The sequence below is a fragment of the Thalia democratica genome, chromosome 4, assembly GCF_965202585.1.
Source record: "Thalia democratica chromosome 4, ktThaDemo2.hap1.1, whole genome shotgun sequence".
Lineage (NCBI taxonomy): Eukaryota > Metazoa > Chordata > Thaliacea > Salpida > Salpidae > Thalia > Thalia democratica.
This window is the reverse complement of record NC_139168.1, coordinates 13494371-13507880: the sequence shown is the minus strand read 5'-3', so window position 1 is coordinate 13507880 and position 13510 is coordinate 13494371. Positions and strand designations below refer to the sequence as shown.

The 13510-nt window shown below is 27.8% G+C and overlaps 1 protein-coding gene across 1 annotated transcript; it reads right to left on the bottom strand.

Moving 5' to 3' along the window:
• Positions 1-6469: 6469 nt before the first annotated feature.
• On the bottom strand, positions 6470-11053 carry LOC145833041 (uncharacterized). The gene is made up of 7 exons (XM_082940242.1): positions 11038-11053; positions 9658-9810; positions 9111-9292; positions 8487-8617; positions 7795-8056; positions 7124-7193; positions 6470-6883 (listed from the first exon to the last, which is right to left on the bottom strand). The coding sequence occupies exons 1-7, from the start codon at positions 11051-11053 to the stop codon at positions 6501-6503; spliced, it is 1197 nt and encodes a 398-aa protein (XP_082796368.1). The 3' UTR covers positions 6470-6500.
• Positions 11054-13510: the final 2457 nt, after the last annotated feature.

Sequence of the window (13510 nt, the reverse complement as noted above, 5' to 3'; positions counted from 1 at the left end):
TAATATTTTTTGCTATTTAGGATGCATAAATTTTAGTCAGCTTGACGACCACTGATCTATATAATCGAACGTTAATTCTGTACATTTAGTATTAAGATCCTTTTATTTAGCGTCAATTATTACTAGTTTTTGAGTGTTCAACAAATATTTCAAATAAGTAGATATTTTAAATTTTTAGATTTCTATAGTTATTTTTTATATATTTACATTTTAAAAAATATCATACTTTGAATTACTTGCTTAAGACTTTATTATAGTCAATGTTTAGCTTATTTTTACTTTGATTTATAAACATCTTTCGTGAGTTACAATACAGCACTTGTTTTAGTATTCAAAGTGTTTTTAATAAAACATACATGTTTCTAGCACACTTAAAAACTCTAACAGTAAGAAAAATTCAAATTTTCATTTACTAATAAAAATACTGTAGTAATAAAAAAATGTGGTTAAAAAAACAATTTTTAAACATAATTTCTATGTTAACATTCATCTCTTAAATGCAGATAATAACTTAAATTGATTGTTGTGGTAAGTTTATTACAATTTTGATAGTTTTATGTCTAACTACTACAAATTATTTGAAAGAAAACTACAGTGAAGTTATAGACTTCACTGCTATAGTTTTAACTTTTTTTTTTGAGCTAGCTCAGCTCTCATTTACCATCTTTTAAATTTGAGCTTTTGAAATCTAACTTAAGTGCATCTGCATACTAACTTAATACGCTTTCGTTTAGTTTTGTAGTGTTTTACAATAAGATTACTCAAAACATTTTGTCAAAAGACACCGTGCACAAAAGTCCTTTTTGTTATCGAGTCGCACACCACGGATACCTTTTGATGTCATGTCCAGGACAGGTTATTTAAAACCAAATAACTCAAAACATTCTAAAAAAATCTTTAAAGTGATTTTCAGCTTCGAATAGTATAAATGAAAATTTAATTTTAACTACAGTTTTTTTTTCAATGTTCAGTTTTCAAATTATATCAAGTATTCAAAATAAATAAGATAAAAAAAAAACATTTATAGTTTCTTCAACTAGTTATATCAAAAATTTACATTTCTAAAATAATTTATTGCAAACTTTGCATTAAATTGCTAATAAAGTAATTGGCTTAGAAAACTTAAACTTTTTTTTTAATTAATGCAAAAATAAAGAACGGAAATCAGCTAACAAAACAAAGGCTTTGAATATTTAGTATATATTTTTTAAAGTAGCTCGACTAGTTGTTAAACTTTTACTTGAAAAAATGATATTGAAACATGGTTTGCGTTACTTAACAGTGTACCTAAAAACTTTAAAACTAAGAATATTAAGCTCTCAGAAAGGGAGTTTGAATCTATAGAAAAATGAAAGAGAATACTTACATACAATCTAATAAAAATTTAAATGTAAATAAAAAACTTTTGGTTAAACTTCGTTTTAGGTTTTATTAATTATAAACGTACTACAAAGTCTTAAATTTTGATTTACTTTAGAAACTACTTCAATAAAAATATGATTTATAGGCTTTGACCAGTTAGACTAGGGGTGGGCAACGTAAATGTTTGACGGGCCGGATCCAGAAAAATATAGTCCTCAGCGGGCCGGATCATTTCAAGTTAGTGATCTTTTGGATTCAGCTGGATCCTTTTTTTAGATCCGGATCCCATTTTAAACATATTGTCCGGATCTGACTAAATACTAATTTTAGACAAAGATCTAGATCCGAATGAAAGCTAATTTCAAAAAGATTTGGATCCGGTTAGACGCTTATTGATCGGGTATTTCAGAATTTTGAATCAATATATTAATTAACAAGGTTCTCAAGTATGAAATTTTTTATTAAATTTAGTTAAGTACTCATAATTCTATATAAAATATAACTCTGGACCGAATTAATACTAGTTAGTCCTAAAAAAATTATAATTTGGTTACTAAAAGTTACTTCAGCCTAACATTTCAAGCTAAAACATAAAAAGATTGCTAACTATTCGAAATTAATTAATTTTGGAAATCCTTATCTGGAGTTTATATTGCTACTATTTGTTCAAAAATTAACAAACAATACAATATTAAAATAATTTTATTTAATTCAATTAAGCTAAAGAAGATTCATTACATTTTTTGCATGTATAAAATAAACAAAACAAAAATAATTCTGTTATAATAAACAGTTTTACGATAAAAAGCAAAAAATAAATAAATATAAGATCTCGATGAAACACTTAAGGTTTATCATGTATTAGAGTTGTTTAAATCTAGTTGCATGACAGTTTTGGAAAATCTGCAAGTGCACTGAAATACCGATTAGGTTTGAAGTTAGCTTATTCTTGTTAATGTTTATGGTCAGAAATGTTTGGTTTAAAATGGATGAAGTATCGAACAACACAACTAGTTCCATGGTCATCTTTAGAAGTTGACAAACTTTGGCTCGATCAATTATACATAAAATCTATCTAAAAATCTTATAAAAGCAACAAAATATATGTTTGATTTCAAATTTTCTGATTAACTTATTTAAAAAACAGTTAAGCCTAGATAACAAATTACTTTGGCTTGAAATTTTAACACTTTTACTTTCAAAATATCAAATAATTATAATTAACTTACGAAATTTAACTAATTTCTGTACTTCAAAAATATTATTATCAAACAGTGCACCTAAAATACTTTAATAAGAGTACTAACATAAAATAACGAAATATAGAAACAAAAAAGAAATTAATACGGATTTTTAGCATAACAAACATTTTAGTTTAATAGACTTTTAGATTAAGATCGATTTCAATAGAGAAAATATTACTAAACGAAAAACTAAAACATAAAACTGTCACATTATGCTTTAAATGTTAAGTTTAAAGAATTTAGCAAGAATAATTACACTAAAAATAAGTCAATGAGACATTTTTGGTTCATAAAAGTTTTTAACAAGTTGTTTAAAATCTGGAAGTTTATTTGAAGTAGATATTCTCAGTAATTACTGCAAATTGGTATCAATAAGATTTGAAAGCAGCTTACTTTTGTTTATATACATGGTTAAGAATGTTTGTTTGCAACAATATGTAGACCAAAACAGAACAAAAAACTTCATTGTCTTCTTTTTTAAACTAATAAACTTTGACTTGTTAAGTAAGTCATAAAATCTGTCAATTTTCAGTTTTGAACTTTTCTTTTTGTGTACTGCCACATTGAAGTTCAACAGTTCTAACAATATTACTAAGTACATTTTCGGTGTCAAACGTCGACGGTGATAAAATAATGTCGAATTCTTCACTTAATTGTTAAAAGTCTGCAAAACGACGATCAAACTTATTACCAAGTGAAACTATTGTCATCAATTGGTTATCACTAAACTTAACCATATATTTAATCAAAAAGTCCTTAATGAAAAAACAATAGCAGAAAAAGTGCGAGTTGTAGTCTAAACTTAACACATTTAACAAAAATTAAAATTTGAGCAGTTTGACTTAAAAATTTGTCGATGTTTAAAAAGATATTTTTTTTATACTTTTTTAAACATTTGAAAAAAACTCAATACTTATCTGGAAAAGATAGCAACTATTTACACGTCTATTTTTTATGAAAACATTATGGTAGGTAAGATCATCAAAGTTACTTCAGCGAACAATTTTTTCAGATAATTTGAGAAAGGATTACTTCAACTGACTTGAACAGAACAAGATACTATAACAAAATAGTGTTTTATCACCACAAAATAATAAGCCATTTTAACAAACGTTTTCAGGGTCAAAGTCTTACAGTTTTGTTTAATGAAATAGTTCAAAAAAAGTTTTGTACAAGTTTTGTGATACTTAAATTGGCTGGTCGAATTTTATATAAATTTTTAAAATGCTTAGCGGGCCGAATCATCCACTTGCGGGCCGGATCAATGTTGTCCGCGGGCCGGATTCCATTTAAAATTAAAAAAGGTTTGGGGGCCGGTCATTTTCACTCTGCGGGCCGGATCCGGCCCGCGGGCCGTACGTTGCCCACTCCTAAGTTAGACAATTAAAGATCAAGTTTTAAGTTTTATTATTAAAACGTAAGCTTGCTATTTAAAAAAATTATTATAGTTCTTTAACAGCACTTGTTCTTAGTTAAACTTTCTTTTGTTGCTGTAAATATTATTCTACGAAAAGCAATATTTTAACTGAAATTATTTTATATGTTACAGTAAGTACTACTAGTACTATACTAATCTCGGAAAAATAGTCAAAGTTATAAAACTGTTTTTAAGTTAAATATCATAAGTTGTTGACTATGTATTAAGATTAAAACGCAAATTAAATTGAATAAGTAATTGTATAAATTAAGAATTTGAGTATTTAGATTATTATAATAGTTTTTAAGTTCAAAAATATTAGTTAATTTTTTTTTTCAAGTAAATAAACTTCTTATTTAAAAAATTTATCATTTATAACTTGTTACCACAAATTTAAACTCTTCAAAGATTTGTTTTTAATCAACTGTTAGTCACAAAATAATTTTCACGTAGTCCTAATAAAATATTCAGTTTCCTAAAACATTAACAGTAATTTAAGCACTTAAACAAAATTTTGCTGGTTTTAATCTTGAGCAGTTTGGAGGTTATTTTTTAAGAAGACTTATAAACAAAATCAATAAAAAACAGATAATGTTTTTATGTAACAAAATGCTTGTAAAGTTTTCTGTAATTTTCTGTTATATAATGCAAAAGGACCAGTACTATATTTAAATGATACTATTATATACTCAACAACAGGATAAGACGTCTATTTTGAAATATATAAATTAATTCAATTTTCGATTAACCGTTTTGAATTGGGTAAATTGTTTAGTATAGTTGATTTTATGTATTATGTATTTTAAATCATAGTTCAAAAAGAAGATGGTATAATACCAAAAATTGTAGATGTTCTGTAGATATGATTCTTTGAAATACTTATTCAAGGGTTTAAAAAACGTAGTAAAACAACTGCCAATGGTAGTTAGTTTAAATAATTGATGTTTAAAAATTATATCATTTTTTTGTAGAAATTTTCGTTCTACTATTCATTGCGCAGTTCTGTTGAAAAAATTAAACCTAAATACTGTAAACAACCAATGTTTGTTTATAAACAAAGCAAAAGATATGCTTCAAAACTAATGAGAAATAAGTATTATTAAACATTACTTAGTAGATATATAAGAAATTTGCAAAATATATCTGGAAATAATTTAAAGTAATTAATTTAAAACTCACTTGCGTTCATAATAAACTTATCAAAATTAAGAAATACTTTAAACACAATTCTATTTTTGGGCAGCAATTTTAAGAACTTAGCTTAAATTTTGTTTAAGTTTTATTATTTCTTTATATTCTTTTATGTCCGTTGACTAAAAATCAAACAAACAACTTAAATTTTCCAAGTTTATCCACTATAACAGATAGTAATACGCAACTACTTATAATAGAATTACTTACTAATTTGTTTTAGATTTTAGAAAAAAAAGTAAAACATATCTTTTATTGTAATACAGGGTTTAAACTACATTTTTTTATTAAGTTTTAAAAGTGGTTAATAATGAGAAATAGCTACCCATTATCAAAATTGATTGGTATACTATAAAATAAATACTTTTCTTCTTTTCTTTAAAATCTTTGTAAGTCATATTACTAAAACGATTAGACTTGACATATTTCCTTTTCTATAGTTCTCGCAACAATTGTTTTTTATGTAAAGTTAAAGTTAATAAATTAAGTTTACTATATTTACTATTATTATGCTATAAAAAAAAACAAGAACTAAAATTAAAATTTTATTTCAAATAAAAAGTACTTTCTATGCGACTTTTTTATTATGAAAAGGCTAAATTATTAAACTAAGGATGAAGTAGAAAAGGTAGATGTGTGAACAATAAGAAGAAAAAATTCATGATTGCAATGATAAAAGTGGAATATCATTTTAAATTCAACTCATCAAGCTTCAATCGGTGGTCAGAAATCACACAAACGTGAAAGTAAAATGTTTTTATTTAATTAATATAAATACTTTTAACTTGTGCTACTTGCATACATAGTTTTTAAAAGTGAAAACTTGGAACTGCTGTAGCACTGGTGGCTCTTTTCGTTTTAAATTATTAGAACCAGTGTAAACCGTGACTTATAAAATTAAATACAAGAATGGGGACACACCATTATTTATTTTATAAAAAAATTTAATAGACAGAATTAACAAAACAACTCTAGATTGGAAAAAGGAAATTTAAAATGCCATAAAACCTAAGCGTAGAAAACTCACTAATACTCAAGTTTACACAGTTAAAAATCTGTTACAACTAATTTAGCTACCAATTAATACTAATCTAACTTCAGTTTTACAAGCCTAATTTTATTCTTTTTATCTTATAAGCTTTGGCATTTTTGTACTCCGTAAAAAGACACTTACAATCAAAAGTCATTTAAAAGTAAAAAAAAAAAACCTTATCAATCCTGAAAGCAAACCGCTTCAAACTTGCTAGTTCATTAAAAACGTCAATACACTAATATCCGCTTTTTTATTAAACGTACTCCTTTTCCTTCAAGAACTGGTTGATGGTGTCAAGTGACGTGTTGGAACCGCGGGAAGCCATTTTGTTCCTCCTCTTTTCGATCCTGCCGCTGCTCCTGTGGCGACGATCCCTGTTCCTCCTGCTGGACCTGCCCGCCTCGCTCCCCTTGTACACCGACCTCACGTTCGATTTTATTTTGTAATCCCCGTCGTACTTTTGGGAACTCCCCCGGGAAGCGATATCGTCGTCACGGTGATCGTCACGGGAGGAATAGTGCTTGTTTTCATGACGACTCCGCGTGTAGTGTTTGTTTGGAGACCTGCGATGATTGGAGGATCTTCTCGAAGTGGCGCGTTCCGGTTGGTTGTCGTGATGTCTCGATCTGTGCGTTCCTGAAGTTTTTTATTATTTATAAGTTTTAAAATAATTTTAAGGTTGTTGATCTGTTGGTTCCTAAAGTGTGTGTTTGGTTTTGTAATAGCAACCGCTATATTGAATTTTTTTTTACTTTAGACTTGAACATAATTATCAGATTCATTCTTTTGATCCCAATTTGAATATCTACTTACAGTTAAGAGCTTTGGATTTTTTTGAACAAGTAATCTTTTTTACGATTAAATATTACAACAAACCGTAATGAGAAACAGAATCGCCTCTTAAGTCAACAGCATACTGCTTGTCTTCCGGAAACCGTGTACAATCCTGTTTGGTTGGAAAGATTAAAGATTGCCTATAAGGCATACTAAAAAATGAAGAATAACTCGAATTGACTTACCTTTATAACTTGTTTTGTATACGTTAAAAGTTAAATAATTATAGATGAATAAGTAACTAAAGAATACTCCAAACTTAAATGTATTACTAATACACATGTTTTGTATTCGATTGAAATAATTATAACAATTTCTTTGTCAAATGCTTGTTATGAGATTATTTTAAAGCTATAAAAATGTTACAACATTCATCATACAAGTTGCAATTTATAGTTCCCTTATAAAACTATTTTTTTATTAAAAAAAGACCAAGACTTTTTTCTGTAAATAGTAATTAAATATTCGTTAAATAAGGGTTATTTCATTTACAAATAAAATATACTCTTCACAATTAGGATGATTTGCTGGATCTAACATGTATCAAAAACACGTGTGATAAAATCTAAAGAACTATACATTCTGGCTTGTAGTAACGAAATACAGACATTTTAAAGCAAATTCTTTAAGTTAAAATTCAAAGAAACGAAGGATTAAAATTGATACTGCTTAAAAGGTTAAAAAAATAATTTAAGTTATTAAACTCTAGTTACCACTTCAGCATAGTCAGGTGGCGCTATTGCATTCAATTGTGCATCTTCATCTCCAGGTTCAGCATACCTGGATTCTTGGTACCTTGATTCAGGATACCTTGATTCAGGATACCTTGATTCAGGGTACATGGCTGATCTGTAAGAGTGTATCGATTGCGGGTATTCCCCGTTAAATTGCGGGTTATCCCCCTGAATTTTCCTGTACATAATTTCTTCTTGCTGCATTTTCATCTCCACCTGTCTTGCCTTTTTCCTTCGATTTCTGTGAAACGTTCTTTGAATAATTTTGTTTCTCTTTTGTTTTACTAAAACTTAATTTTGTTTCGTATTTAAAACATACATGCAGTGTACAGTTAGGTAGATCTTTCTAATAATAAAACACTTTGTAATATTTAATAAGTTTTGATAAAAAAAAACTATCTAATTAGAAACAAAGATTATTTAAAATACAAAAACTAGTCTATAAACAGGTTATAAAACATGATTTAAATCAAAATTCTTTTAAACGTATATACTTTTTTAAATGATTTTTTATATAAAACTTTTCGTAAACTTAACACTTAAAAATTTATCATTATACAAAATTCGACTACTTCACAAAGTTTCATTACCAAACGAAACTTGTAAGTACATTTAAGCACGGATGTTTTCTATTTCGTTCAACTGTTAAATTTCGTGAAAAAACCACCAACCTTTTCCTGACGCATTTGCACACGAACACCAACAAGACCAGCAGGAACACCACCGCCCCTACGACCCCCAACCATCCCCAAGTCCCCAAACTTTCGAACCATTCCACAAAGGCACCAGGACCGTCGCCCTCCTAATTGTAAAATATGATACAATTAACACAGGTTGCTGAAACTCACAACTAAGCAACGTTGAGAAAAAATATTTGATAAATTCATACTTAACGTCCATACTTATAAGTTGAGAACTTTTATTGTAAACTCAAACTTTAAAAGTGCAATTCATGCCAACTTTACGAACAAGACCCACTTTCTCACAGTGACGCCCACAATTTTTCACTATTGTTATCTATTTATGATTTAATGTTACTGCTGATTATGTGGTAACACGTTCAAAATCCACCCGCGTTCAAAATTCACCCGATGTTTTTAAACATTTTCTTTTATTATAAATTTATTTTACATAGTTTTAAATCATTTTCTATGTAATTTTTATTTATTATTCATTATCACTGTTTCCCTTAACCCTTACCCTCGGTAATCGGTAAGCGGTTCTCGAATTTTACAGGGTGGATTTGATCGGGTGGATTTTGAACGTTTTCCCGCGCAAATGTTGAAAAAACCCACTTTCTCGCACGTCTTCCCGTGCCACCCCGGCGCGCACTCGCACTCGAACTCGGGCTCCGTCTCGAACTTCCCCTTCGCTCGCTGCTTCTTGCCGTCCCATCCCAGCTCCATCCACCTGGCCAGCTGCTTGGTCACGCACTTGCCCCCGTTCTTGCACGTGTCCGGGTACACCTTGCAAACGTCTGTTTGGGGGTGGAAAATATTTTAAAAACATGTTTTCGTGCACAAAAACTTTGCATAGTCTGAGTGAAAAAAAAACTAATATGTTTTCGGTGTACGCTTTGCAAGGGCATGTAGGGATGAAAAAAAAAAGTTGGAAAAAGTTTCAATTTAATTTTTAGCAAAATTTTTTATACAACCGAGCTGTGTGCTTTTCAATAAATAATAAAGCCAACCGCACCGCACGTGTCATGATAAACTTGTGGCGCACAAACAAAATAAACAAAAACAATAAATACAAAAAAAAAAAACTCACTGTGTCCGCATGCTCGATAGTAGTTTGTAGCGCACAAAAAAAATAGATAGAACAAACAAAAGTGCAACCAACCGTATCCGCAGATGTCGTAGTAGTCCCGGATGCAGACGCACTTGGCGTACCCGACGTGCTTCTCGTCGTCGTAGAAGTGCGAGCAGCTGGCGTATTTTCTCCCGCAAGCCTCGTGCGCGAACTCCTTGCTGCAAGTGGGATCCCATGGTTTACCTGGAGTTCAATTTGCTGTTGAAAAGCTTGTGTGGCGCCGTTTTTGCGCAAGTAAGAAAGTGTACGAGTCACATTCTGTACTTTTTGTTATTAGGTTTTTTGCTACGCAATTTATATATGTTTGGTTGATTTTAAAAACAACAACTGTGTGTGATTTCATATGAGAGGAAAACGTTTGGCGTGAAACAAATGTTAGTGTGTGTTTGTCGGATGAACTGAAAATTGCTTGATCACACTGCTACGGTGGGTGGGCGTCAAATATGCACAAATGGACACTTTTGCACGGGTGGAGTTTTTTTAAATTTTTATGTAATATATCAATTTATTTTATTATCCCTTTTAATTATAACTTTTACTCTTAATCGGTTTCTTTTTTTTTCTAAATTTACTTTTTGTATTTATTTGTTTTTTGTTTTATTTTTTCCTTTTTTAAACTATCATTTTAATCCTTACCCTTGGTCAATTAACTTTGTTTTATTAGTTTTTTTTAATTTTTTGTTCTAGTTTTTGTTTCAAATTAATATTATTGTCTTTTTTTAACTTTCACTGTTACCTCAACCGTTACCCTTGATCGTTATTTTTTATTATTGTTCATTATACATTTTAGAAATTTAATTTAATTTTTTTTATTTCATCTAATTTTTATTTTACTCTCGTGCAAAATTGTCCCTTCGTGCTTTTATTTGACCCGTTCCCGATTCTGGCAGTTCATTGAAAAAGTGCGTATTAGTCATTTGGGGTTGTTTTGTCGGAAAAGTAAAAGCATCGTTTTACTTTTGCACAGCTACTGTTTAGCTGGTTTATGAAATGCTTAAAGATTTCTTTAAAAAAGAAATTTCTCTATTTAGAGGAAAAAAGTTTTTTTTAATCCTGTACAAGTTAAGGAAAAAAAATGTATTGATTTTGTACGTTAATACTCACCTAAGCAATTTAAATTTTTAGCTATTTTTAATTTTTGAACTGTTAAAATATAAAAAAACTAGTTAATTTAATTGAATTAATTAAATTAAGCAAATATTAGTTAATTTAATGTATGTGGCGTTTATGTATGTGGCGTTTAAAAACATTGTTTAGAGAACATCAAATACAACATGATTAATTTTGTTTAAAGTTAATTCAAATCTCATGGGTATTTATAAAGGAAGTTTATAGGCTAGAAAAATATAAAAGCGTATTTTAAATATTTTTTTGTTATTGTATTTGTATAATATTAAATTAATGACTAACTTTCTCCACCTCCCATTTCAACTTCTCTTTATTTTAATTTTAGAACTACTTAAGTTTCTGAAAACAAATTTTTTTAAGCGGTTTTGTATTTTCATTAGAACAAACATTTTAAATCACTATAAAACACTTACATATGGAATAGTTTTAAAATAATAATATGCTAAAAATAATAACATGCTAAACAAAAAATTAAAATTGTAGCACAAATAAAACAACTGTAAATTATTGCTTGATTCTACATAATTTTCCTAAACTTTAACTCATATATTACCATATTATACGTAATAACACTTAAAATTAAATCTATTTAAAGTAACTTTTTTCATGTAAATAGTGTTTCGCTCATCAATGTAAAAAGTACATTGAATTATTTAGTATAATTATTGTATGTTAAGTACTGGCAAAAAGTAATATAGACAGCTAAAAGCTTCAAACAAGCTAATGTCCATAAAAAACTTATTACTATTTAAAAATTTTATTACTAAATATGACTTTGACTACATAACAAATCTCTTCATTTTGTATACTGAAAAAAATCAAACTTCTGTTAGTTTATTTGTTGCTTTGAAAGGCTTTTTGAATCCATAAAGTAGCATCATAATATGTACATTTTAGATTGACAAAAACGGCGTTTGCTTGCTAAAACTTAGGCATCAACAAAACTAAAGACTTCTAAAATAATTCTTGGTAAAATCTTGTAACAAATATTTACATAATATTTAAAAATTATCTAGAACTTAACTCACAATCTACTTCAACAAAGAAAAGCTATATAATTTTTTGTTTACATTCTAATTAATCTAATTGATGCGTATACTTTAGTAAGCTTTTTTTTCTTAGTAGACTCCCCTACAGTTATTACTGATAAAAAAACTGATTAATGATTACACGCTTCAAAATTTCGATACAGCTCAAATGTGCTTTTTCAGCCGTGGTTAAAATTAATAAGAAATACTCTTATATCCATTTTTCTTTTATTTAAAAATTTGTATTTTTTTTATAGTTCAGTACTACGTTATTTATAGTCATAAACGAATCATTTTAGTTTAATAATAAATAAACATTATTAATTATCAAAAATAATTTTGTTTGTAACTTTTGTTTTTTGAAGTACAACTAAGTATCATCGCACAAAGTCCAAACTTCCTGTTGTAACTAACTTATTTTTATCAGAACTAAAATAAAAAGCAAAGTCAGCACTTGAGTGTTGGTCAAGTGTAAATATTTTATTGTGAATTGCTGGCGTACAAAGGCGCCTAATAATGATCATTTGACCTGGTGTAAAGAAAACTTTATTAAATAATTTAACTCTCCTAAGTTTTGCTAGCTGTTTTTAAACCCAAAGTATACTTTTAACAAATAAATTTAAAAACATAATTAATGTAACACTACTTACGTCTAATGAACTTTAAACTTATTTAAATCTTGTTTAATAAGTACTAGTAAATAATATTCACTGTTTATTTACATTGGTCCACAATATAAAAATACAGTTAAATTAAAATACTTAATACTTGTTTTTTAACCAGATCTGCTCTTGTTATTAAATTATAAATGAATTTTCTTAAATCTACAGTCACAACTACAGGATGGCCCGAGTTTTTCAAAAACTTTTTCCAATTTTTTTAAAATGAAGTATTTGTGTTCAAATTCCGTAGAAAATTAAACTTCAAATAAAAATCCGTTTTTAATAGTTTATATCATCATAGATCAACTAACTGTATTGTTACTTTAAATATGTTTTATTCTATTAAAATTTACGCATTAACTTATAAAATTAAGTTTATCAAAGTCTTTGTCATAAAATTGTTTTAAGCCATAATCAGGGATGCTAAAAACCATGTTGAACTTTTTTTCCTGGTTTTTAAAAATAAAATATTTTTTGAGCATTTTAACTATAAAATTAAGCTAAAAACTGTTTTAAATAGTATATATATATGGAAAAGATTCTGTAAAGCTATTTAAGTGTGTTTTATAATAAATAACACTTAAATCATACAAAAATACTAAACGTGTATGACAGATTTTTTGTCTCTAATTAAAAATTAATTATTTAAAAATTGTTTAAAATTCAAGGTTTTTTCAGGCTTTTTAGTGATTTTATTAATAAGTCCAGGTTTTTTATTTCATTTCTAAAACTCCAGATTGTACTAATTTTTTGCTAAAGTTTTCTAACTCCAGGATTTTTGGCAACCTTGCTTAATAATGATAAAACATAACTAGTCTTATACCTAGTTAAAACTTCAGTTATCATTTTTGTTTGTTATAAACTCACTATATGTTTATTTTAAAACATCTTTAATGACTATTTTCATGTTATTTATATAATTAACAATAGTACATAAAAATTTAAATAAATTAGGATAGATAAAAAATTTTAAAACAAGAAAAAAAAACTTATGACCATCCTGGTATAACTAAACTAAAACTTAACAAAAAAAAACTGCTAAATAGAAATATACGATAAAAAAAA